General features: G+C 39.7%; 1 protein-coding gene across 7 annotated transcripts in view; it reads left to right on the plus strand.

The window, feature by feature from the left end:
* MCF2L (MCF.2 cell line derived transforming sequence like) overlaps positions 1–26597 on the plus strand; it is a 154326-nt gene that overhangs the window by 13352 nt on the left and 114377 nt on the right. The window contains exon 1 of one of the 7 annotated variants that reach the window (XM_015634561.3): positions 19655–20023. The exons of 5 other annotated variants lie outside the window; for them this stretch is intronic. In XM_015634561.3, the coding sequence (XP_015490047.1) occupies positions 19945–20023 (79 nt within the window). In that variant the 5' untranslated portion in view covers positions 19655–19944. Of the gene's footprint in view, positions 1–19654; positions 20024–26597 lie in introns of those variants that run through there. One more of the 7 variants, XM_015634607.3, reaches the window with a different exon arrangement.

Genomic DNA, 26597 nt, shown 5'->3' on the forward strand with positions numbered 1-26597 from the left:
ACTTTATCACGGGACTGCTAACAAATGTCTGCTCTGAAAAGAGCTACAGTGGCATAATGTGGTGAACATTTAAAATTAGAAGATATTTTACTAGTTTTAATACTCATTCAAATATTTATTTCAAGAAAACAAGCAAGTATTTTTTCCTGTTGGTAAAGGGATCCACAGTGATTTTCACAGTTCTGTGAAAATAATCCTTACAGTCTTCTCGTGGGAAAGAGAGATGCTGCCATGGAAGATCATGTTGGAGTCTTCTCCCTTGTTATTTTTGACTTCTAAAAGCAAATGTGAGGGGTGTTAGTCTCCCATGCAGACTAATAATACTGTATGATGAAGAGCATCTTTCTGCTTTTATTTAAAACATATGTTGCTGTTGCTGAAGTTTTAATTCCCTCTCCCTCCCCAGGAACTCATCTGCTGTGCTGTTGATACTATATTAACAGCAATATTTTTACTGCACTGCCTTCATGGAAGTTGTAATTAATATCAGGTCTTCATTGTGTTTGTAAGGGTACACACAGAGAGAAGGAAGATACTGCATCTTGAAAGCTTTAAGAGTAGAGTTTGAAAACAATAGATGAACAAGCATGCAAAATTCAGCTTGAGGCAGAGCACAAGTGAGATTGAAACATAGTAACATCACAACAACTTGTGTGTACTCTTGTCTCAATTCAAATTGCATGTGTAATTCAGCCTTCCCTCTCCTGTCTTCGGCAGAGCCTGAAAAATGGAAAGATCCTGGAAATGAATGGAAGCATGGAAGACAATCATGAGTCTTTACTAATACTAATAATAATTTTAAAAATACAATATTTCTATATTTTTTAGTGCCTGTTATGGTTTTCTACCTGTGTGACATTGGATTTAAGGAGTGATGTGCTTGGAAGCCTATTTACATACAATTGTAGGTTTTTTTCCTCTCTAGTGATCATCCCCTTCAGATGGTTGACATCTTTTCTTTATTTGGATTTTTTTTTTCCCCTGTTCAGGTCTGTTTGGAATGTAGTCTTTTCATGCAAGGGTTTTTAGCCTCGTACCATGATGCAGCAGAGGAAACTTTTTGTAGTCTCAAGATCTGGTAGTGTTTCATCCATCCATCCATCCATCCACACACACACACACACACACACACACGTGCATATATATATATATAAATAATATATATAAATATATAAATAATATATATAATAGATATATTGTATATCATAGATATGTATAATTATATATAATATAATGATACTGATATATAATTATATATAATTTTATATAATTATATACAATATATATTATATATATTATGTATATATACACACAATACAGTCAGAGCTTTTACAAAAGTAAGGAACTACCATGACTCTGCCCAGGTTTTGAAGAATCCAAGAATACAGGTGATAACTGACTGAAGTCTGAAGTCTCCTTAATCCAAATTTACCTAAGATGACATACTTAAGGAGTAGGAAAATAATTTTTTAATTATTTCAAATTTAAAAACGTGTGCCATTTTAAGAATTTACCTGATTTTTTGGCATTTTTGCATCTGAAATTACAAGGCAGCTGAAATGTCAGGAAAGTGACAATGATGTGCCAATTCTAACACTTGTAACAGTGCTGCAAAGCACATTATCAGCTGTTGCACTCACAGGCACTTGAAATTCTCATCTGTTACACTCATGCTCTTTGGAAGAAATGTGTATCATCTCAAAATGTTAAATCACATTGTTTTCCATACAGAAACACCCTTTTAGGCACTGTTCAGTGGCATTACTAAAGGTGAGAGCTTTAAGTGAATTATATACATCTGCAACATCAGTGGAACAGGATGCTCAGGTTACATTATCAAGATCACTGATGACTCATCAACTGCATCAGAAGAGGGAAAAATCAACATTTCTCTTAAACACTTGTACATCTGGTACCTTCAGTTATACTCAGAACCCATAGTATAACTTCAGCTACATCTATTAGCCCTTTGCTTCCACTACTCAGAACTGTGTAAATATTCAAAAGTAATGTACAAGGGAAACATTGTGGGTATTCATTGTTACAATAACTATACTATTTCAAATTAAGTGACTTTTCAGAAAAACAATGGTTAATGCTGTTTGGATCGAGTCCTCTCTATTCTTTGAGAGTGTATAAAGGCAACCTTTAAAAATCTTAATTAAAAACTAAGAAACTGAAAACTGTCTCTTAGAAGCTTTATTCTTTTATTGGTACCTAGAAGAGTGCTACTGCTTTTTTGTGGAGAAGTCTTTAATTTATGCAATATATTTAGAAAGTTCTTGGTTCTTGGAGCTGTTTTATATTCTCCAAGAAGGTTTATCAGATTCAATGTCTTAACAGAAGTTTAATTTTAATTGGCAAACTTGTGTACATTGCAGTATGCTTCCACTAATGACTTCATGAAAATATTTTCTGTTCAGGGGATAATTTATAAACTAGATTGATACAGCTAGAAGGTACATGTGAAAAATGAGGCTGTGAATATCATACAGTATTTTTTGTTATGAGGTTATTTATATACAAAAAAATCCTAGCCAAAGTGTCAAGACCAAAATACATGAGGCAATTGAAGATTTCCTTTTTGTTAGGATTCCAGAGGTGTCTACAAGAAGACCTCTTTGTTTCACGGGTGTGTCACCAATGTACTGTCATCGGATTAACATTGGTATGTCTTCTGTGGAATGAAGATGGCATTACAGACTTCTCAGCCTCAGTCTGCTTCTCAGTTGTGCAGGTGCTAAATAGCCCATGACCTTTTTTACCTTTAAATACAAGCCAACTAGGGCAGGAGTCTCTAAGCCATAATACACAAGCCACTTAGTGATACACGGTCCCGCACGTAGCTGGGAGCTATTGTTATCCCTGGTGGCATCTGTCACAATGCTCAAGGAGGGGGAACCTGGGATTTGTTTTCTTTTTTTATGAACAGTGATCTGGGCTCAACATAATTTTTTGGCAGAAAAGGGCATTTGTTTTGTTGTGCACTTTTCTTCATCTGCTTGGTGTCAGTGGGTTGTCGTTTAAAGACCGGTTGTGTTTGGCCATTGAGCTTATAAAAAAATCTGGGTAGGGCTTTCTGTTTGGTACTAGTGTTTTGAGTGATGTGAAGTGGATGTCCAAGTAAGACACAACATATATTATGTGTGCAGGGTTAGCATTTGCCATTGTTGGAGGCTTTTTTGTCTATAAATGTCTTTACAAGCCTGTTCCCTTGCTGGCTGCTGTAGGACTGGTAGTGGTCTCAGCATGGGTTTGTGAGCTAGTGTTTTTATGTGTTAGCTGGAGGAGCTGCTTTTCATTAAAACTGAGTTTCAACTGAGGGAATTTGGAAAACTCTTATGAGCTTTACTCCTCAAAATGAGACATGCTTAAAACTAATTGGAATAATCTATCTAACAACATGGAAAAGAAAGCCTTTACATGGTAAACCTCTTCTGTGTCGTGTTGCTGCTTTGAGTAATAGAGCAGTGAAATCCAGCCTGATTAAAATCAGTAGGAGTCTTGTCAGGATTTTCGTCTTAAGACTTCTAAGCTATACAGGTTAGCCACCCTCTTAAATGAAATTAATATTAAGCATCTTACTGTAATTCCTTATTTCCTGGGAATTACAGCAGATATCGAATATATAAAAATAACTTCTTGTTCAGTTCAAGAAGTTAGAGCAGAAAAGCTTCATTAGTGTGAAAAGGCATTGCCAGCTAAAAATCAGCTATGCAGAGATAGTTTGGTAATATCAGCAGTAAAATTCTATGTGTGTGTATATATGTATGTGTCTGTCTGTCTCTCTGTAATTAAGTGTCACACTTGATGGATTTTTAGTTCAGCTGCTGCTTGCTGAAAAGAACATTTTCAGGAAATGGTCCTGCCTGAAATCGCTCTTAGCTTCTGTCAAAGACATGAAAGCATTTTTAATTTTTTCTTCAAAGCTCTTCGAACTCTATTGAGAAATATTTCAGAGACATGTCACAAGCACAAGTTATAGGTTTTTTTTGGTTTATAATCTATTTAAAATCTATAGCCATTTAATCAGAAGGGAAAGCAGTAAAGGTTTATTAAGAAAATTCCTAGCTTTTGTGATGCATCTGAATGTAGTGAATCTTTCTCTTTTTATTTAAATCATGCTTTGCTTTTCAGATATTCTCAGTGCAGGATGAAGCAATATATGCTTGCTGAAGCAAAAGCAGGAAAGCTTTGTCAATTCTGTTTAGTCCCTGACATGAGTACCTTTGTGCTTTTGGTGCCTCAGGTGGCTCCAAAGAAATTGGAAAAGTGTCTAAGCAGCAGTATAATTGAAATTCAAGAGGGGTGACATGTCTAACCTGCTTAGGCATTCTGTAAATCCCATTTTCCTGCATTTGTAGGCAGTGGATATCTTTGTAAATCTGCTTGATTATAATAAGTTTACAGAAAAAAACCAAACTGTATTAGAAACTGGCTTATTCTGTAAGTGCAGGCTGCTTGCTGGATTTGGCACTTGCTTCTTAGGTTTGGAAGATGGAGAAGTTGTGAATGTAAATGTTTGGTCTTGGACAGGTGCAGTAGGAATCATCTGAGTGACACAGTCTCACATGCTGCCTTAATATCACATCAGTGGCATCTACATATCTGTGGGGTAAAATGTGGGGTTACACAGACTCACTGGCTTCCAGCTGGACTGTTTGTGCTGGACCATTTGTCATGGAAATAAATTGCTTTGCCTCAGTTCTAGCCTATACCCCATTAAATGTTGGGTTCAGTTGTTGCCTCTGGCACTGAGGAATTACTCAGGGCTGTTTCATGCAAATGCATGGATTTCTGGGGCTAATCAATGCACTCTCTTTCAGTGTTTAGGAAGTCAAACCCTCATTATATAGGAGGAGGGAACTTTGGTAACAGAAAGAGTTGAGAATTATGAAATGAAATATTGAAGTTTCTTTTCAATCCTAATTTTGCTTTCAGCTGTAGTTGGAGGCAATTTAAGTTGTTTAGTGAGAAGTTGTATTTTTTCAGGTCAGCTTATATCTGTTTAAGTCTATTTGTTGATCATGGAGGGAATTAGAAAAGTTGCTATTCTTTAAAATTATTTGTTGCACATAATTACATTATTGTAGTCTTCCAATGTCATCTGAACTAATTATTGAACAGACTAATATGTTTTCAATGGACAATGCTAAACAACTCTTTATATTGAGAAGAGGGAAGTAAATTTGATGTTGTATCTGGAGTCTGTCAGTTGAAATTTCCTGCTGTCAAATTTGTGCAACCTGTTTTGCAAAGACTTACCTGGGGAAATGTATGTACTTACTAAGTGTGTGAAGGAAAGAGGGGAAGGCCTCGTGGTATCCCTGCAACATGTGTCACTTCCATCTGAAAATCATCGTGGGGAAAAACAGCTACACTGAAAATGACAGATTCAGTGGCAAATAAGCCACCTGGGATTAACTGCTGCCAAGGAAACATGTCCAAATGGGGAGGTTTCGGGGAAAACACATTAGTGGTGCTTCTGCTGTGTTTCTTTGGGGTAGGGAGAAAGTCCTTGAAAACCAGGCAGTCTTGCCAGTAGCTTCTGTTTCCAGTAAGGTGTGTGGATATGTGCATGAGGCCAGGTATGTGCACAGAATGTATTGGGGACCTCTGTATTGCTGCCAGGAATTGCCAAAAAACTCAATTGAAACAAGGCTGGTGAGCCTAGAAGCAGAGTCAGCTCTCTTAATGCTTCCTGAGGTCCTCTTCACTAGCTTTCTTTGTGTTGAGGACAGATTTTTTTTTTTTCCTAGGTCAGGTACTAGATTCAGTTGTTTTTTTCCACACAGACAGGGCTTGCAGCCAGAGGAGTAGGGGGAAAAATATGGAAAAAGCACCACATGACACATGTTTGCTTTTGTGCTTTTTTCCCCTTCCTACTATAGCTTCTTTTGAGAGACACCTCACTGTAGAACACAGATTGTATGTTTTGCAACCATACTGTGTATTGAAGTTTGCTGTTTGTGTGCTGTACTGTGCCTCTGTGTGGTTTCAGTGGAGAGCAGTGGTCTCATGTGCTGTATTGTGTATCTGAACATCCTTCATTGCACAGAAAAGGGCCTGGGCCTGCCCTTTTTACTCTTGCAAAACATGTTTACATAGGAAGTCTATAAATGAGATTATAGAAGGTATCAAAATGACATCTGTGTGTGCAGCCAGGACCAGTCCCAAATGGAGCAACTGGGTTTTCCTGTTTTACTGACTGGTGGGGTTCCAGCAGTGCTGCTGGACTTGTGTTCACTGCACTGCAAAGGAAGAGGCTCCCCAGCAGCCTGTGGGAGAGCAGTGCCAATGTTTGGGGCACTTTGGCAGCATTTAGGTGTTTGAGGTCCGAGAGGGCATAATTCCTTCAGTAGTTTTTCTGATGAGGATGGAGCTACCTCATCACAGGTTCTCTTGCCTTTGCCCAGAGCTGCTGTCATTCTTGAGAGGGCTGTCTGCAGTTTGGTGTGTGTGGTGCTCTTGAGCTGCTTCCTGTGCCCTGCACACACCTTGTTTGGTTTCTCAAAAGGCAGGGTAATCAGCTTCATGCAGAAGGGGTACAGTAGCACTGGGGTTCCCGACATATGCCACAGCCAAGTGAGTGCAGCACTCTCCCAGAAAAAGAGTGTTCTCCAGCTTCTTCCTCAGCCTGGAAGTCTGGGTGGATGCTCAGTCTGGCTGCTGAGCTCTTCATGAGTGAAGGCACTATGTTGAAGAATTGAAGAGTCACTAGACCAGAGGGGGTGGTAGCAAGGGGAAACTTGGTTTGTTGTTGAGGCCCCAACTTGTAACAGGAAAGCTTTTTTAGTTTCCAGTAGCACTTCTAGTAAATCACTTGATTTGTGATGCATGGTGCGTGCTTGGAGCAGAAATCCTGTTCTCATCTGATTGCATTTTAAAAGAGGGAGTTGTGTAGATGTCAAAATCCAGGCAGGGGCTGTGATTGTGAACTCTAGCCCATGTGTGCCTTTCATCAGGCAGGTGAAACACCAATCCCTGCAAAAGGGCACCAACAAGGATGAAACTGAGCTTGTCCCACTCTCATTTTCTTTGGATTGCTTAGATGAACATGTCAGAAATATGGATTGTCCTGTACCCCTCTCACAAGGCTCCAATTACTGTGTTCTAGTTAGGGAGTTTAGAGCCCAGTAGGTTCTACTTTGAAAGGGGTGTATAACTGGGTGTTATTATGCCAAAGTTCTTTGGAATCCTTGTTGTGAGCATTTATTATGTTCACAGGTGTTCAACTTGTTCTTTGTGAAGTTCTGAAGAACTTCTGCTTGGTCTGATCTGGTTGGTTTTTAGTCATTGCCGTTTGGCTGGTATCAGTTTGGTGGGGTTTGCTTTCTTTATTTATTTAGCAAATCTCCAGTTGTTAAACAAAGAGGAAAAATAGATTTAAAGAGCAAAAATGTTCATAATAAAACTCTCCATTGCATCAATCTGAAGAATATTTGAATACTTTTACTGGCAGAATTCTTGTCAACTGGTTATGTTAGCCCAGTGTATCCAATATGCCTAAATGTAACATGTTATTTGTCATATGTATGTCATCGTGTCATATGTCACCTCCAAAGCCAACCAAAGCAAAGGAGTCAGTGCTGTCCTTCTGTCCATCTTCCTGTTGGGCTTGTTTTCCTTCTGCAGAGATGAAAAGAAAGAAAATGCGTATTTAAAAGTTTTATTTCTTGCTGGTTTCACCATGACTGCCAAAGTGATGCCAAAGTATCCAGAAATGGATATTGTAAGCATTATATGCTCCTTTACCTGGCCTTTTAATCTCTTTCAAGAAATTGAATCCTGCCCTTCTGTGCCCAGTAGATGTTGCTGTTGATTCAGTAACATTGAAAGAGGACAAGCAGAAAAATGCTTTAGGATCTCAGAAGATTTATAAACATTGCAGTATCTTACTCAGAGAAAAGAGGCTACTTAAAAAAATAAAAAATGCAATGCCTGTATTTTAATTTATATATATTGGCCTTCCAATCTGTAGCATAAATGAGAAATAAGCATTGTATGAGTTACTGGTTTAATATCCTATAGAAGAAGTGCATCGAAAGTGGATTTTCTACCTTGCATCTCCATTGGGGTTTAACTAAGAATTTGTATTTTTATCCTCATCCTAAGAAGCATGAATTATGCCAGTCATAGTGATATCTCTGTAGCATGGCACAATTTTGCAAAGCTGTGCTGTATGATCAGGACATGCATTCCTGTAGTCTCTCCCAAGTCAGCATTGTATGTTTGAAGCTGGAGCCTTGCCAAGTTGTGAGAACACTTTTTGGGATGAAAACCCATTGCACGGGGTGGGTTTTGCACACTTCTATTGAAGGAGACAAAGTAAGGGAGGTAGGGCACTTTTGGAGAGGAGACTGGAGGAGAATAAAGAAAAACATTTAAAGGTGCTGTTTACTGTTCAGTAAGGTCATGTGTAGGGGAAGGTTTTTTTAATTATGTTTTAATGCAGTATTCTGCATTTCCCAAGCTCTGTCTTCTAGCAGAGTTTGAGAAATAGTTTGTTATTGAGACCAAGAAAAGTGTGCCTAAAATACTGAGTAGACGAGCTCACTGCTGAATTTTCATTCCCTGGTGTATGGGAAAACACCTGCAGCTGCTGGTTTCCTTGGTAACAAGTTCACTGCAAAATCTAAATGCACTGCACTAAGCCTGTCAACTGCATTTGAGGAGAGTTTAACATGCACACTTGGACCTTTTGATATGTGAGTTTCTCAAATGCCGTGTCATTTATGCTGTTCTTGCATAAAATACCTGATTAAAGGAGATGTGCAACATGTTTTGGATTTTGGACAAAACTACAAACAAGGTTGGTATTTACAAGTCTAAACATGGCCTTTCTATGTGTCTGTAAATATTTCCTTACAGCATCTTGTTTTCTGAACACTTACTTTTAAAATCTTGCCTTTTAAAGCTCAGTGCTATTGTTTGCATATTTTAAAGCTCAGTGCTATTGTTGCATTGTTGAGTCTTAACTGCTTTTTGGAGTTGGAGATCAGGGAGCTGCTGAAAGGAATTGCTAGTACATATGCCATATAATAGAATTTTGGCAGGACATTGGTTTTATTTGTCTAAGTAATTCAATATGGGATACATGTTTATGTTCTCACAGATGAGTATTTTTGCTCTGAGTGAAAGGAGTGTGATTTCATATATCGTGTTAGAAGATTTTAGTGATGCTTATGAATAGCCTCAACTGTTTGAGCCAAAAAAAAATCTATGGAATAGTGTGGTTCTGTTATTACACCAGAAGGATTCATTTAAAACCTGAGTTGTACTTTCAGAAGGAGAAACTCTGTTAAGCAAGTATTGTTAAAGAGTTAGATTGTTCTTCAGCATGTTTAGCATAACATCATTGTGTGTACCTGGATCACAAGTACATGGAGTAGAAGTCATATTTGTGACTGCCTTTCTGTTTGTAAAGGGATTTCCCATATTTATTGGGAAAGTAACTTATAGTACTGGGAAGACCAGGCAGTATGAAAAACCACAACACATGTTGACAAAACATTGTCTGTAGCTTGTCAAATATTATAGCCATCTGGCAGTGACTCCATGGTGGGATTGCTTTCTAAAATTGGCTTTAAAATGTTTCATAAACTCTTTTTTTTCATTCTAAAAGGAGGCAGCTGTTCACGTGAAATTACGTATGAGTTTAGTTACTAGACTCTTTGCATTTGGGGTATTATTCATGAGTATTAAACAACCTTTGAATCTAATACCTTACTGTGTTTCACCTACAGATAATATTGAATGTCATTAACGAGGTATATATTTTTAAAGAGCTTTCACTAGGAAAGACTTTAAGTTTTCATAGACTTTATTTTATTACTATTTGCTTTGGGTGCTCTAAGTTATTAATATTGCATTAGAAAGGTCCATGAGCACTGTGTGTACAAACTGAGCCTATTGGGGGATGGAGGAAGTGGGGAGAGCAGGCAGATACTGTCTTTTACATGAGAAACTAGTCTTTAGTTTTAAATACTCCCTTGCAGATGTCAGGGGAAAAGAAAAGGGACAAAAGGAGAGTGAAAGAACTGTTTGTACAGTGCAGTTATTCATGTTCCGTTTTCCAAATCCCATTGTACCTCTTCTTGCTGCTGTTACACTTTGAAAAATGTAGACAAAAATATTTTTTCTATCGTAGGGCAAACAGTTTAGTTTCTTGAACAGCATTCTGCCTCATTCCTCGGGGGAACAAAAGTTAAACTGTCCAACACTACTCTGCTTTTGAGAGCTCTTTGCTTGCAACCCACTGCACCACCAGGAATTACTCTGCAAGAGACCCCATTTGCACATACATGTGACAGTGTAGAGAAATATGATACTTAGAAAGATGAAGTAGAATAACAGTTTATACATGTAACTTTGTGCTATGGAAAGCTTTTGGATACTTAAAGAAGCTCTGAATTTTCTGAAAATTTTGCAGAAACAAACTTGAAGCATTTGAGAAATGGCAAGAATACAAAACCTGAAATTTTGTGGAAATCTCACTTCAAACTTTTAGATCTTCTAAAACGTGACATGACTCAATGAAAACAGATACAGTGCAAGAGCAGCATGATTACAAGGCAACTGTTTAAAATACCAGTGTTGAAGATACTTTGATTGCACTCCTTGGTGCATCCTGGTGATTATTTGCCAATAACTTTCTGCAGCTGACCTGACAGCACCTGGGTAGGGTTAGAAATAAATGTCTCCTGAGCTGGAATAGGAATTGTGCTCTGGGGATGCATCTCTCTGTGAGCAGGTCCCTCTGCATTAATCTTTGTGGATTTATGGGCCGACTCCTGATCATGGTTATGATGCTTTTTTAAAGTATCTAGTAAATTTAAAGCTTAAATTATTTGAAAGTGAAGTCCATTAAACCTCTTTTGTGTTTTTTTTTTTAATCAAAAAAGCACTTAATTTTGCTGCATTTTAAGTAACTGAAAACCCCCCAGCATTGTATTAAGTTTCTCATTGACAGGAGAATCCTTGTTTTTTGCATTAGAAATAATTCTGAAGGGTCAAAGAGAGAAAATAAGAAAAAGCAGCAGTGGTATGTAATCAAAGAAACAAGGGAATGTGTACATTCTTGCTTATATTTTTCTTTCCAAAGCAGTAACAATTTAGGACTGTGGTCATTCAAGAAAACTAACAGTACTTCCAGTAGCCTATTGAAGCAAAAATTCAGTCTTTCTGTTTCAAGAAAGCATGAAAGGGTGGTTTGGATATGGTTTACAATATAAGGGAATCTAGATGACATTTTTCTTTCAGTCAGTTTTACCATAATGCAGCAGAGTAACTAGAGACTGAAGAGCAGTCATTTTCCCTCATCTATTGAGGGTGTTGTGTAGACCACCTCCCAGGAAAGATCAATGTAATTTGTCTTGTTTGAGAAGTACCATATTCCATGAAGAATAGAATTAAATGAAAAATAAAGGGGATCTGAGAATATCCACTGTTTCATATCCTAATCAAAAAAACCCAACCCAGCAAATAATTGTAAATTGGATATAGTGATTTTTGCTTGTCAATAAATGAAAAAGTTGTAATTGTTTGCAAAACACTTTTTTAAAGGCATTTTTCCCCCTACCTGGAATCTTCTGCCCCTCTCGATGGTACCTGCTGTATAAAGCATCCACCAACAAAAATAAGAAAATAATGCTACTTTATTTATTGAGGATTGTATTGCATTAAAATAGATAGAGCAATAGGAGTGGTAAGGAAACAGTTTTCAAGCTCTGTTGTGAAGGACACACCAGCACCATTGTGATGAGTGTGGGCATTCTGCAGCAAGTCTGAGGTCTTGTTTGGGGTGTGGCCTCTGGCTGCAGGTGCGGTTGTTGGAAATTACTTTCCTATTTCTATATGATTAATAAAAATAGATTTCTAGATGAATAATAGAAAGGTTACTTTCCTATTTAAATTCTCCTGATTTTGCATTAAGAGAAAGCCAAGTCCTCTCAGAGTGCTTGAGGTGCATTCCAGGAGGGAGGCCAGCACCCAGTGGGGGATAGTAAGCAGCCTTGGGGCAGCACATCTGCCAGAGGTGGGCAGCTCAGCCACACCAGCCTCAAACTGCATCTTCCCATGTCCTCAGTGCATTCCCTGAGCATTGCACTACTTCCTTTTATAAAAAGGGAAAAGCTTTCTGTCATCCTAAAGCTCCACTGAATGCTGCTACCTTTTAAGATGCACAAGTGGAAAAGGGCAGTAAAATTTTAAGGTACATCCCTGGAGGTATTTAAAATCTGTGTAGATGTGGCACTTAGGGACACAGTTTAGAGGTGGACTTGGCAGTTCTGTGTTAATGGTCGGACTCAATGATCTTAAAGTTCTTTTCCAACCTAATGGTTCTGTGATTTTAAAAAAGTTCCAAATTAAAGTTGACATCCTTCTACTGAGCCCTTTATCTGTGTTATAATTTGTCAGCCTGTTCCTCAGGGGTAAGCACTTCAGTTTTATTCTGTGTAATCAAATTGAATGGTCCTGGAAAAACCCTGCTTTTTTATTCTTTTTTACATCGTTGATTGTATGTAAAATGAACAATTTTATGTGGCAGTTAAAAATCACTTTTTGTTACAGAGAAATTTCCTGAGTGTTTTAAATCAATCCTGACTTGAATGGTAGACCTGCTGAACTTCTATGTGTGTAGCTCGTTCTTTTGAAATAGGGATTTTTACAAAGTAGGGCATGTAATAAAATTCAGACTTCTAATACTCAAAATCTGAACACTCACGCAGTTTGATTTAGAGCCTAATACTTTTAGGACACCTCAAAGGTTTGAGCTCTAAAAAAATGTTGGACAGACACTTTTGGAGGGAAGAAATTAATTTTATGACCCCGCATCCAGCATTTCATTTGAAAAGAAAATCACCCTAACAACAGAAAACAAAAGGTGTGTGTTTTCTGGAACCATTTAATTTCAGCATTTGCATACATAATGCTAAGTCTGTGGAAGAATGTGACTCTGACATCTCTGCACCTATACCATCTATTTAATTGTCATGGTACCAGTAGCTGATCTTCTGAAACCAGAGTTCTTCCCTGGCATCCACTGTTTCATTTTTCTACATTTAAATTTCAGTGGTTTCATTTCTTTTGGGGTTGGAGTAGTTTCCCTCATGAGGCCTTTCCTTTAACTATACATATTTATGGAAGTGCCCCGATGAAGGAAATGACAGTGATGCTTCATTATTACTCCTTTTTGCAGTAAATTCATTCCCTGCTCACCTTTATGCTTCCTATTCTTGGTCTTCCTAACTTCCTACACAAAGTACTTCCTTCATCTGTAAAGATTTCTCAGTAAACTTAGAAAGGAAGGGTCTTACTTGGCACTGCATTGGCAAAAGGCAGCATTCATTCATTTATTGCTATGCTACTTCTAGAGGAGTGCAGCTGTGGGCACATCTGGATAGTTTAGCTCCTCAGACTGAAGAAGAATAAAAGATTGGAACACCCCTCAGCTGGAGCAGGGGCAACTGGAGGTGTTAAATTAAATAAACTCTTTCAAGGCTGTTGGCTCTGCAGTGATTACTTAATCCCACATGGCAAAAAAAAGACAAAGAAGAAATCTGAAAGAAGCACTTACAAAGAAACTTGGTACTCTTTAGACACAGAAGACCAGTAGAAGAGATTCAAATGCTATTTCATCCAAGCAAGGAAGGCTGGGGAGAAAGAAGGCCCTGCCTGTTATGCTAGGAAGTATTGAAACCTGTGATCTGGTCAGTCATTTTAAGTTAATTCAGGGTGAAGAGCCTTACTGCAAAACTTCACAGCAGTATAAGGAATCTTGCTCTGGGGTGAAGCTGAGACACTGGTTATGAAAGAAACAAAGTAGGGAAAGTTAGTAATTAAGTTAAGCTTTAAGAACTGATTGATGTATTTGGTTTTTTGTTTTAGGTTTTGGGGGTTTTTGTTTTTAAGGAGAGGCTAGATTGCAGTTGCTGAGGGAGGAAGCAAGCTGTTTGGGGAAGACTGAAAGGACAGGGAGCTGGATTGTAGCAAGATTGGGCTAGACTGGAGAAGAGGCAATCAAATAGAGATGAGTATGCTGCATTTCATCTATCTTTTACTACTTTTCAGCCATGGGCCTGAGCAATAGTGGAAAAGGAACAGGAAGGTGAAGCTTTTCCCTTACTGCTAAGTACTTGATCTGAGTGTCACCTCAGCCTAATCCCTGTGTGGGGGTATCACACATCCCAGATGAGAGAACCTGGACAGCAGCTTCTAGAACCTCTTCTGTATGGCATGTACTTTCTCTAAGAAAAAATCATTGAGGATGAGGAGACACTGAGAACTTGATGGAGATTTGGTAAATTAATATATTAATTAAACCTGGCATAATTTTGATGGAATTATTCTATTAACTGCTCTTGCACATCTGAGAGCTTCTATAGTCTCTGTTCCTGTATGAATGAGCCTTGCCTTTACTCTGGCATTGTATGAGTGTTTCTCGTGTCAAGTTTTCAAGAAGAAAAACTTTGATTTTTTTGTTTCCTTTCCTTCCTCCATGTATTTGCTAAGTTCTCTGTATTCCTTGAGATTGTGAATCTAGGAACAATTTTCTCCTTGTGAAAGAGTGAGGTGTTGCCAAAACCAGAATACTGCCATCTCTGCTTATGAATCCCAGTTTCAAATCCCAGATGCTTTACATAATAAAGCCTAACTGGGCTGATTACCAAGAGAACTCAGTCATTCAGGGAAATAAAAGGGAAAAATCCCTTTTCTTCTTGAAGGAAGAACTCATGCCAAGAGGAGGTTGAAATGTTAAAAATGCATTTTCTGTTTGGATCTTTCATATCGACTGTCCTGTTTCCCTTTTCTTTCCCTTTTATTTAAGGCTGGGGATCACTATCACCCTTGTGCAGTGGGTGTATGTGGCAGTTTTTTGTAGGACCTGAGAGGACCTAAATGTATGAAAACCACATTCAGTGGGTCTCTTCCCTCTCCGCAGGAGCCCAGCTTAGGTAAGTCTCCCTGGCTATGTTTGCAGTGTCCTCAGAGAGCAGTGGTGCTGTGGATGCTGTAGCTTCTCTGCTCACACTCTATAGAGTTCTGGTGGGTGGGGCCATCCAGGAAAGAGCGTGCAGGCTTGGCTGCCTGATGCTGACCATGTGGTATCACTGGGAAGCTGTATGGGATGTTTGGCAGGGGATCCAGCTGCACAGAGCATATATGCTCTGCCTGTTCCCAATGCCGTGAGCGATGGCGGCAGGGCCCGTGCAAAGCGGCAGCAGGGAAACCTCTGTATAACTATATTTCTTGTAGTCCTGCTTCATAGTCAGTACATAATTTTTCTCCTGCTGCAGCCACTCTTAGGCTTGCAGAGAAACTAAGTTCCTATGGGTTAAACTGGAAGCCCTCTTGTGGATTAGTAATTGACTGAAAAATAAGAAATGGAGAGTTGCTTTACATAATAAAGCTTAAGGTGGCTTTATTATGTAAAATAATAAAATAAAGGTGGTCAGTTTTCTGTGGGTGGAGGGGGAGTTACTGGTGAGAAAACACAGGGGTTTCTGCAGAGGTTCCTGCAGCTGTTCAGCATAATCCTAAATGAACTGGAAATGGAAAAAAAAGTGTGGAATAAGAAAATTTTCAAATATGTGAAAATATTTATTCAAAATAGTAAAATTCAGTGCTGAGTGCAAACCGTTGGAGGATAAATTGGTGGTGCGAAGTGATCAGTAGAGAAGATGAAATCAATTGTTTGTACAAGCAATACAGATGAGAAAAAAAATGCTCTTCTGTAAGCTGCTACCCTCACTGAGAGACCTTGACTGGCTGTGGGTAGTTCCCTGAAAACAGCAGCAGCTCCGTTGGCATTCAGTGTCAGTCCGAAAGGCAAAAAAAACCATTACAAACCGCCGAGAGGGAAACTGAGAACAACAAAATCCTTATGTCACTGAGTAATCTCTGCTGTGCCTACTTCTGGAGTACCATGTCCAGTTTTGTTCCCTTTGTTAAAGTAGAATTAGTGTATGTGGAGGAATGGTGAAGGCGGTCAGAGGTATGGGGCTGCTTTCATACAAATAGGAACCAATTAGTGTAGGAAATTTTCTGTCTGGAAAACAGGCAATTGGAGGAGACATAATATCACCTACAGTGGCAGTCTGTATAGTCATGAATGGCTTGGGGATGTGAAAAGAGAGTGTTTATTTCCTGTACGGTTTTTTGTTTGTTTGGTTGGTTTTTGTTTGGTTTTTTTTTCCACCGCTTCACAAAAGAGAAACTGGGGCACACAGAAAACTTCCAAGAAGGTTGTTTAAATAAAAACAGTTTTCCACACAGCACATAATTAAATTTTGAAACTCACTGATTCAGTCATCACATCACAGAGATCGACATAAAGTTAGCAGAGAAATCTTTATTGTTGGAAGTATCTTTTGCTCAAGCAAAACTCATTGCATGATTATATGTTAATGACTTATGGTCACTGGTCTGGCCCCCCCACGTGAGAGGATAGCTGTGTGTTCTTCTGGAACACTTTCAGAATTGCCAAAATTTCTTGAAAAACTAGGTAATCCTATTTGGGTGAAAATGTTTGGAAATAAAAGATGTGTGATGTTGCTGTGTTTGAACAGGATTTGCTGAAGACTACAGCCAAAACCAGAGTAAAGTGGAGAACTGAAGGAAAAAGTAATGTTGCTAAGGCTTTCAAATCTAATAGAAGTTTAGAAAAAAGTCAATACAAATCAGGTCAAATATTATACCCATGCAGCCATGGAAATTGATTGATTAAATTTTGTAATACATTTGTGCCTTTCTTATTATCTTTGCAGTTTCACTGAAAGAAACAGGAGTACAGAGCATTTGACAAAAAACATTTCCAATACATTTTAAACATCTAAAAACTGAAAGGCTGTGTACTCCTCAAATTTCTTTATGAGTTCTTCTGATAAAGCAGGGGCTTACCTGGGCCTGGTGAAGATATTTTGCTGAAGGTAATACATTAGCAGAAGTTAAAACTCAGAATTCCAGAAGCAGCTTGAATTTTTAATTTAAAAAATAATTTAAAATAAACATATTGTGTCTGGAAAAACATTTCCTATTGTATTTACAGACTTTCAGTGCTAGAACTGGGCATCATTCCTTTTACTGTCAAATTTCAATTAGGCATCAGGTGTGTGAGACTGAGGCTTGTTTAATTCCATGACATGGTAGTCTTGATGATCTGAAGGGGTATGGGGATCAAGTAAGCACTTAAAGGGAGTGAAAACTGCTGTGGCTCTTCCCTGAGATACACTCATGTATTTTCAGGACTGTTTTGATTCCATACATAGCTCACAGTCAGATAGTGGGTACTTCATATTGCAAGAAAGCTCAGTTGGGTCTTCCTGTTAAGAGTTGATTTTAATTAGTTTAAGGTCTGTTTCTTTAGTCTGACTCAAGGTTGTTCCTGAAACCATGGATGATCCTGTTTCACAGCAGCTGAGATTGTAATCCCACATTTGGTCAAGTACCTTGAAATACTCTGTTTCATTCAGTAGAGAAGCTATGCCAAAGCTCCCTACTCAGGAAGACAAGGCTGCCTGATTTCCATGAATGAACATGATTAGACAAGTACATGATTACAAATAATCCACTTTTAGGTAAACTAACTTTCAACCCAGCTCACTAAACCTTTCATGTGGATGCTCTGCTCATATCTTGCATGTGTGGAATTTGTTGGAAGGTGTAGAAAGTATATATAAAGTGGCATTGTTGGTGTAACTGAGGTTTAGCTAACATTAGGGTTTTTCATTAATTTTGCACAAATGTAAGTTACTATGTGCTTGTGATTCTGGAAGTTGACTGGTTGATGTTGTAAAATTCTTGACTACATTTTTGTCTTCTTTTTCATTTGTTATCTTCTTTTTCATTTGTTATTTCACTGAGAAAGTCCATAAAAAGATGCACCTTTGATATATGGGAAGTTTAAGCAGTCTGCTGATTCTCCAAGGAAAACATTAAATTACTATTGAACTGAGGTAGGGAAATCTGGGATTGAATTACCATCTCATCTTGCATTAGCTGCTTATGAGTGAATACATTTGCTGCACTTCTTGCTGCACCAGGAAACAGTGTAATCTTACACGTGAACTTTGCTGTTCTGCATATGCAAAAATGTCTTAGGCCTTTAACTTGCTGCAGAAACAAATCCCATTGACTATCTGACATCTGGAGTTGTCCCTGGGCTGTCTGTGGATGCAATATGGTCACAGAGATTTTGTTTGATAACGAGCCTCAGCTATCCAAGTGCACCTGCAGACTTGCACTCCTTTTCTCATGCATTTGCTCCTCCTGGGTCACCACCAGAATGGCAAGAGCTTGGTCTGGTAATTGTGGTCTTGCTGCCCATCACTTGTTCCTTTGCATAAATGCAGTCTCAAATGACAATCACATAAACAAAATACTTTTTGCATACAAAGTTCCTACAGGTCCTGTTTTTCAGTGCTAGTACTTTGTTATGGAAAAGCTTGACAGAAGACTTAATTTTATAATTTCTATTAATATTGAAATGGAAACATATATAGCTTTAATCATATCTAATACATGGGGATGCTGTGGGCCTGTCATGCTTTGAGTGGAAATGATGTGAATTAATGTAATAAATGAATTTTCTAAATTAATTTTACTGACAGAGGAAGCCTAGATAGTTTGATGATTCTTCTTAAAAACTTTTTTTTAGTTCATGTCCTCTCTAATGGTATTGTTGAGAGTTATGAACAACTCATTAGAGCTCTCTTATTTCCCTCAGAAGGGCTGCTGTTTTTACCTGCTGTATGCAATCTGTAGAAAAGAAACTTTATCTTAAATAACAAAATGTTATCCTTTTAAACAACAGAAAACATCTCTTTTTCATTTAGCCATGGATAATTTGTTATTTTTGGTTAAAAATTAGGATAAAACCAAGAGAATGATTAGAAGAGTAGGGGAATTCAGCGGACCATCAGCAAAAACCTGCCAGTAATGAGATTTAGGAGGCATTAAGATGATCTTTGGGGAAAAAAAGTGTTAAAAGTATCATGGTTTCGAACTTGTAAAAAAGTCTGTATAAAAGCAGTGAAATAAATTATGAGGAGCAGTTGTATAGAGCTACATTGCACTGCTTTCACTCTTGTAGGTTTTTCTGTGTCCCTGGAAGTTTTCCAGTGGTACTGTACCCTCTGTAGTAAGTGGAAGTTTACTGGTTATGAGGTTTGGTTTTCCTGGCTGCCTTCTGCAGCAGTTCTGTTGCCGTGCACCTTGAGGGGTCTTGCAGAGCCCCGCTCTAAAACCCCTTTGCCTAAGGTGGGAATACATCACCTTAGTTCCACATAGTTGCTGTGGACATACAGATTTCAAAGAGCTGCTGTAAGGCTGCTGTGGCACAACATTTAAGCAAACTCCTCCAAGGAGTCCAGCAGACAGCTGTGTTTAAAGGAAACTCGACAGGGTTTAAAGGAGATTGGAAGTCCTCAAAGCCTTCCAAAATGACCATTCCAAACCGAACGCGAGGGCATCCTGCGGGCCGGTGGGAGCGGGATCCCCTTGGCGTTGTCAGTGGGAAGGCATTTTCCCTCCCTCACCCTGGCAGCGAGGAAGGTGGAGGAGCCCCGGCTCACGTGAGTGGGGCTGGGGCGTTCTGCGAGCTCGGGCTGCTCCCGCGGGATGCGGCTCAGCCCTTCCCAGCGCCGGCTCCTCCGCGCTCCGCATCCTCCCGGGCGCTCGGCTGCGAGACAACTTCGGAGAGAACCCGCTGGCTTCAACATTGCCGGCTCCTGAGCACTGCCCGCCTCGGCCGGGCGCTGCCAGCAGGGAACGTGGGCTCCTGCCTCCCTTTGTGCCGAGGGGAGCCGTGCGGAGCCATTGAAATGCAGGGCTGCGGAGCGCTGCTGTAGTGGGCTGGTTTGGGGCTTTTTCCCCCCTGCCTCCGTTAATCCTTCTGCAGGGGGTGGGCATGTTTGCTGTGGATTGTTTTTGTTTTATCTGAGAATGAGATGCTGGCTGAAAATTGAAGAAATGGCCCTAGAAGAATTGATGCAAAGATTAAATGCGGTTTCCCAGTGCGCTGGTAGGAGGAGCTGCTGGTCTTGAATAATGTGTTGTGTGGATGCTGTTAGTGATTTTGTAGGATTTACAGAAAATCCTGGCACTCTGACTAGCTTTCTTTATGCATGCTCTCATTAATAGGGAAGAAAACATTAAGAGCTTTTATCAGCATGTTAAACTTTCATTGATATTAACACTAATTAACATTTTTCAGTGCTTAGTTGTTCCTGAAGCATGCTTTAGAACATCGTTTTGGGTAGTTTTGGGTGGCTGTTAGCCCAGTCATGTACTCTAAATGGGTTTTGATTCCCTTTTTATCTGACTCGGCTGTACCTAAGTTGGAGGAATTTCAGATTTGTCTAGTGAAATGGGTCTGATATGAAGCAGTGACAAGCTCAGCTAACTGTAAGCACTGCAAGCCGGTATTTTGGGTGGATCTAAATTGCAGTTCCATGAGAATGAAGAGTTACATGAATTAATCGTGGTAAATGTGGTTCTACATCTGTATGGATTAAAAATTAGAGACGATCTGCTGAAATGGTCTTAGCACTGTAGAAAAATTATGAAAATTTCAGAGATTGTTTTATTTGTTGAAAATGTAAATGCTTGTGTGTTCAAAACTAGAGCTAAGAAGCAGTGCACAATGAGGTGATCTTTGATCAGATCTAGGAGTGTTATCCTGGCTATTGCTCATGCAGAGATGTGAACATGTTTCAGAATAAAAAGTTACCTGGAAAGACCAGAGAGGTGGTTTTTGTATCCTTTGAAACTGTTTGGTTTGCCCTTTATTGGTTTCCAGATTACAGAAATCTTGCATCTTCTTGTCATGTGAGGCAAACAGTGATTTGAAAATACAGAATATTATAAGCTATTATTCATTGCAGTATCAAAAACTTGAAATTTATTTTCCTGTTTTCATAGTCCTCTGTTTCCTAAGGGTGACTTTTTCATCTTTTTCATTTTCCATGTGGTAGAAGGAGATAATTAGCAAGATGGCTGATGCTGTTAGTCTGATGAACACATAGATTAAATGACAAATATGGAATGAGCAGATCAGCTGCCTCTGTTTTTTGGATAGGGGAAAAAGGTATTTTACCTTCTTAATATCATTTTTTGGGGGGAAACAAGATTTGATGTGACAAGAACAAGCATTAAATGACAAGTAAAGGTCACATATACACTATTTTTCTCCTTCCTTGTTTTTCCTTTTGATTATCTTCCTATTTTCAAAACATATCTTTATTAAATATCTGGATATTTGTTTCATTTCCTGTTTTAGTTTTCTGAATGCTTAGGATGAAAGCCGATCTGATGTTAGCTAGGGCATACTGTCTGTTGCAGTTTATTTCAGTAATTTGTACATTACTTTTTCTCCTCCCATGAAAACACTGAACTAGTTTTTTTGTGGTGTGTGGTGGATTTGGTTGGGAATGTTGGAGCCTTTTCTTCCTGAACTGAAGGAGAGGGAGGCTCCAGAGTGGGAGGCTTGCCTGTGGCACTGCCTGTCTCTCAGCTGTGCAGCTGCAGGTACACTGTGACCTTCATGTGAGCCACCAACAGCTCCAAACTCTGGTTTCATACTTGCTGGCAGCTCTGACCATGTGCTGGTTTTTAGCTTAAAAAATTTGCATATTTAAAGAGAAAAAAAAAAAAGGCAGCCTTTACTTTACAGCCAATTTCATATTCATGTGATTTAGCCGGTCCCCCTCCTCCCCCTTCTCTTTCTTCCTCTCTGTTATAATCCTTGTGCAGGTATTCTCAGACCAAAGGCAATGCTTTTATACAGCCCGTGGTTTTATTTATAGGTCACTGTTTCAGGTTTCCTTTTTCCTTCACCCCCCTCCCTCTCCTGTCGCTTTCAGGTTGTTCGACAGTTTCTCTGTCTGTCGCTGTCTCCCATTCTTGGGCTGTACACTGTCCTTGGGTCTAATTATTCTCTGTCTGGCTTCACAGCAGTTCTGTTGATTCAGAAATCTTTTGTAAGCAAAGATTTCCTTAACAGCCCAAGATCATGTTCAGACGTTTTCCATAGCTCCGTGCTCAGGAGTAATTGAAATGCATAAGTCCCCCTGGCTTACCCCTGGTACAGCTGTCCACCTTCAGACATCGAGGGATTGTCTCCTCTTTAGGATTCTAGGTGGAAAAAAACCCAAAAAACTGTTCTTCCTTAGCTTGTTGTTTTTTTGTGGTTTTTTTTATTTTGGCTTTTTTTTTTTTTTAATTATACTGCAGATGGGTTGCGATTTATCCCAGGTACTTTTCAGCTTTTGAGTCAGAAGAGGATTTCTAAAACCCTTGTGCATCGAACAGAGAGAAGGGGATATGTTAAGATGGAAAGTCCTCCCACCTTCAGAGGTGCACTTGTCATTCCTATGACTGGGCTGGGGGCCAGGAAGCCTGGAGTAGCTCAGCTCCCAACCTAGCATCTCCCAATGCCTGAGGTTTGGAATGGCAATATCTGGGTGTGTCCATAATCTTCTACCAGAACAGCCTTTGTGCCTCTGGCTGCTTTCCTGCTGGCAAGTGCCCTGTGTCAGTCTGGCACTCACACAGCCTTGATGGGCTACTCTTCCTTCACTGCCACATCAGCACTTGCCTCAAAGATCCTGCTCCCTCTGCTCTGACCAAATTCTGATTTACTCACATTCCCAGCCCGTGGTAAGTTACTGACCTCTCCTTACTCTCTTACCAATGTGTGATCCTCTCACTGAGTTCCTCAAGTTCCTCCCTCTGACACATCTCATGAATCTGGACAGCTTTCTCTGGCAAAGCTTTGATTGATTGTTTCTTGTCTTCCTCACTTTCACCTTATTCTCCAACACCTAACAGATATGTTATCTTCTCTTTCTGGACATACTTAGCTACCAAAATCATGCTCCCTAGTTTAATATTATCATCTGCTTCATATTCCAGCTCTGATTCTCGCTCCACAGTTCAAAATAACCTTGTGCTCTATACTTTCCCAACAACTGTAAAAGGTGTTCCCATGGCATCTTCTTTTATTTTTTCCCAGATATGCTCCTCAGTCTTCCCAGCCACTTTCCTTCTATCAGATGGCCAGCTGGACTTGAATGACCAGACTAATTGCTTTTGCTGTTCTCATATTAATCCATAAAAGGCAGACATGATTTTAAGAAATTCTCTGGGTTTTTTATTTTTATTTTCCATTAGCATTTTGGGGTTATTTAATAAAATAATGGTGAAATTATTAGTGATACTAAAAACCAAAATCCTATTTTTGTCCATGTTTATTGTTTTGATGAATCATGGTATAATTTTTCTTTATTTGGATGTAGTTTTTATTTTTCTTCTTCTTTTTCAGTTCTGTTGCTGTGTTAAATTCAACCCTCAGCCACAGATTTCTATTTATGGACAGGACTTCCCCTCCCCATGGAACAGTAGCTCAGAGGTTGAAGTCTCTGAGATGATAAACAGTTCTGACCTGGGACCTCATGGATTGTCCATGTCCCTGAGTGCCGTGGGGGTTCTGCTCAGGACTGCTCTGACACAGAAGCAGTGTTAAGGCACCAGCTCTCAGTGTCACTCACTACCCTACATTTGCATCATTTGGAAGCCTTGCAGTGACGTTTTGTCTAATTCGTGCAAACAGGCAATACAAATCTGACATTCTCAGCCTTAAGCTTGTGGAAGCCCCACTATAATGGTTTCTTTCCACCTTGGAAAAGTGCCACTATTACAGCTACCATCTGTTTCCTCTCCTCTAACACAATTTTAATGCTCTGCAGAAAGAAGAAACATCTGCAAACCAAAGAAGGAAAACATGTGGTTCCTCAGTAAATAGGTATGCAGTGCTGGTATTTTAAGTACAGGTAGCATCCCATAGCCATTTCAGCCTCAGTGACTTTTCAGTAGCTCCACATTTTCAGTCTTATTCACAGTCTGGGCCCAAACTTTCCATTACATTTCCCTGGCTTTCTGTTCTTGACAAGCAGGCTTTTGAAGTTTTGGAGGCTGGCTCACCTGTCTTAACAAACTAGGCACGGATGTGGGAGGAAGGGACTCACACACCACCTCCAAGTACCCAGAATCACTGGGTGAGTTGGATTATTTCAAGAACAAACAGGAACGTCCTCAGGCATACTGTAAGGGACATTTTAAAGTTGTGGGCAGCTGGAAGGACCTGTTCTGTGTGTCCTTCCCATTCCTACATTCTTGTAAACTTGCCTGCTCTTTCTTACCCTTGTAGCTTCTCTCCTTGGTTCACTTGATTTTCAGCATTGGGAACTCAAAAGGTCTTTCTCCATGTGGGAGAGAGCTCTGCATGCTTCTGTTAACTTGGCAAGCAGGCAGGTCTGAGCATGAAGGCATTGATTTACTACTTGGCAACTTTATCAGCTTTCTATGTAGCTGATAGAGTTGGAGAGATCCAAGTGAGGGCTCTGAAATCTGCAGGTTGTTGGCACATCCACTGCACCCAGGTGGCCTTCAGTGGTAGTGGGGAATGCCTCTGCCTGGTATTAACTTGCTTGCCCTTCCTGACATGAGGTGTAAAATTTTGAAGGTAAGGGTGGGAGCTGCAGTTGAACAGACCCAAGCAGTTAAGAGTGGATTGCTCGTATTTTCTATGAGGATGCACTGTCACGGATCCTGGCAGCACTTGCATGGAGTGCATATTCTGGCCTAAACCAAACTCTTTGTTTTACTAATGAAACAGCTGAATCTAGTGAAACTATTGGGAGTAAGGTTCAGAGATGGCAACAGATTCATCCTTATTAAAAGGAGCTGGCTGCCTTTTTGGGAATCTGAGGAAAAATATTTTGATCAACATTAAGGTTGATTACATTTTATTTTTAACCAAGCTATTGTTGCTTAAAGATTGTGTCCCAAAACATTTCATCACAATAGGGTTTTGGGTTTTTTTTACATACAACTTCCCCTGCCCCCTAAAAAAACACCTATCCTTGACTTTATATCCAGCAATAGGTATTAAACAATAAATGATGGCACATTTAGAATGGCTTTATATTTGTCAGTCTCCTCTTCAGTTTATGGGTTTGGGTATATATACTTAAAGCTTTCAGAGCCGGGAAAGCCCTGCCTGGATTTAAGTACTTAATGATATGAAAGAAGAAAAAAGCCTTTTCCTTTGATGTGTTTTTATTACCATGGTGTCTCAGAATATTTTCTTGGCAGGAGTGCCTGGCACAGCTGCCTGCCACGCTTCCAACCACAGAGAGCCAAGCTGCAAGATTACCTCGTGCATATCAAATAACAGAACTTCTGCAGAAAAGGAGCAGCGCAGAACAGGGATGGAGTGTCTGCATGTAACACATGCTGTGTTGGCTTCAAGGTGTTTGCTCTAAACTGATGTGTTGGCCAGAACCTAGGAGTAGGAGGCATGTGGCTCACTCTTTCATTTAATGAAGAAGATCAAGCCAGCTACTTGAGATTTGCTTGTGTGTCAGCTCCAACAACTTAATGTTTCAGTATCTGAAACACTGCATTTCAGCTGGAAGTTTTAGCCTGCTATTTTACAATATCTGGCTTAGTTTCACTGTCTCTTTTATTTTGTCCCATTTAATAGCAGCTCTCATTTTGGACAGAAAGAACAGGATCTTGGATGCTTTTATATGGATCAATCACTTGTAGGTCTCTTGAGTCAACCCTGCAATACTGTGTTAGCTGTTTTGACCTCTCTCTAGTTACTTATACCCACAACTGCATAGCTCAAGCATGAGCCACTTGGCTCACCACACACAGGAATGCAGCTTTGTGGTGATGCAAACTGTCTGGAAGTCCAGCCTTTAACCTTGCCTTTAACAGCACCCTGGGTCTGCACCCATGCATGTCTCCACCTCCTCCTGCCTTGTGGAGCAGTCAGCCTAAGCACACAGTCCTGGGTGCAGGTAGAGATGGAATCACCATCTTGGAGGTTGACTTCTGCATGCAGTGGGCAGTTTTAGACAATAGATCCCCTTACTTACAGCAGTCTCAGATGTTAGTTATATCCTCAGTCTGCCTGTGCTGTTCTTTTTTTGTGGCTTTTGAGTTTTTGTAATAATGCTTTAAATTTCCTGATGACTGACAGAAAGCACTATTTGACTTGTGGTGTTCCAGGGGCATGGAGCTGGCTGTTGAGCTTCCCACATGGTTCCCTGGAGCAGCAGGGAGTGGGACACAATGAAACCCTTGCTGCAGTGAAGAAATGTTAAATTTGGTCATGCAAAAGATGTAACTGGCTGTGAGTTTCAGCATGACCAAGAGCTGAAATGGAGAAGCTTTGTGATAGCCCTCCCCAAATGCTTCTACCTTCATGTGAAGGCTGATGGTGTTTGAGCTTGGTAGGAGCCAGTGATGGTGCCTTAGGCACTTAAATCCCTTTGAGGACACAGCACAAGGTAGTGTGGCACTCAAATTGTGGTGAGCTGATAAAGCACAGTGCAGCATGGTACTGCTAGGTTTTGAAGATTTCAGTGTGTAATGCTGCTTGGCAGCAGTCAGCCTTTTTGAAATTGATAATCTGGGCAAACAGGTATTTGGCAAGTTGAGAACCACACTGCTGTGCAGTAAGTAAGCTCCTGTTTTTCACCTGTGCTGTTACTTCAGGGCTGTAAGTGCTGTCACCCTTCCTGTGC

This window comes from Parus major, chromosome 1, assembly GCF_001522545.3.
Source record: "Parus major isolate Abel chromosome 1, Parus_major1.1, whole genome shotgun sequence".
In the NCBI taxonomy this organism is placed as follows: Eukaryota; Metazoa; Chordata; class Aves; order Passeriformes; family Paridae; genus Parus; species Parus major.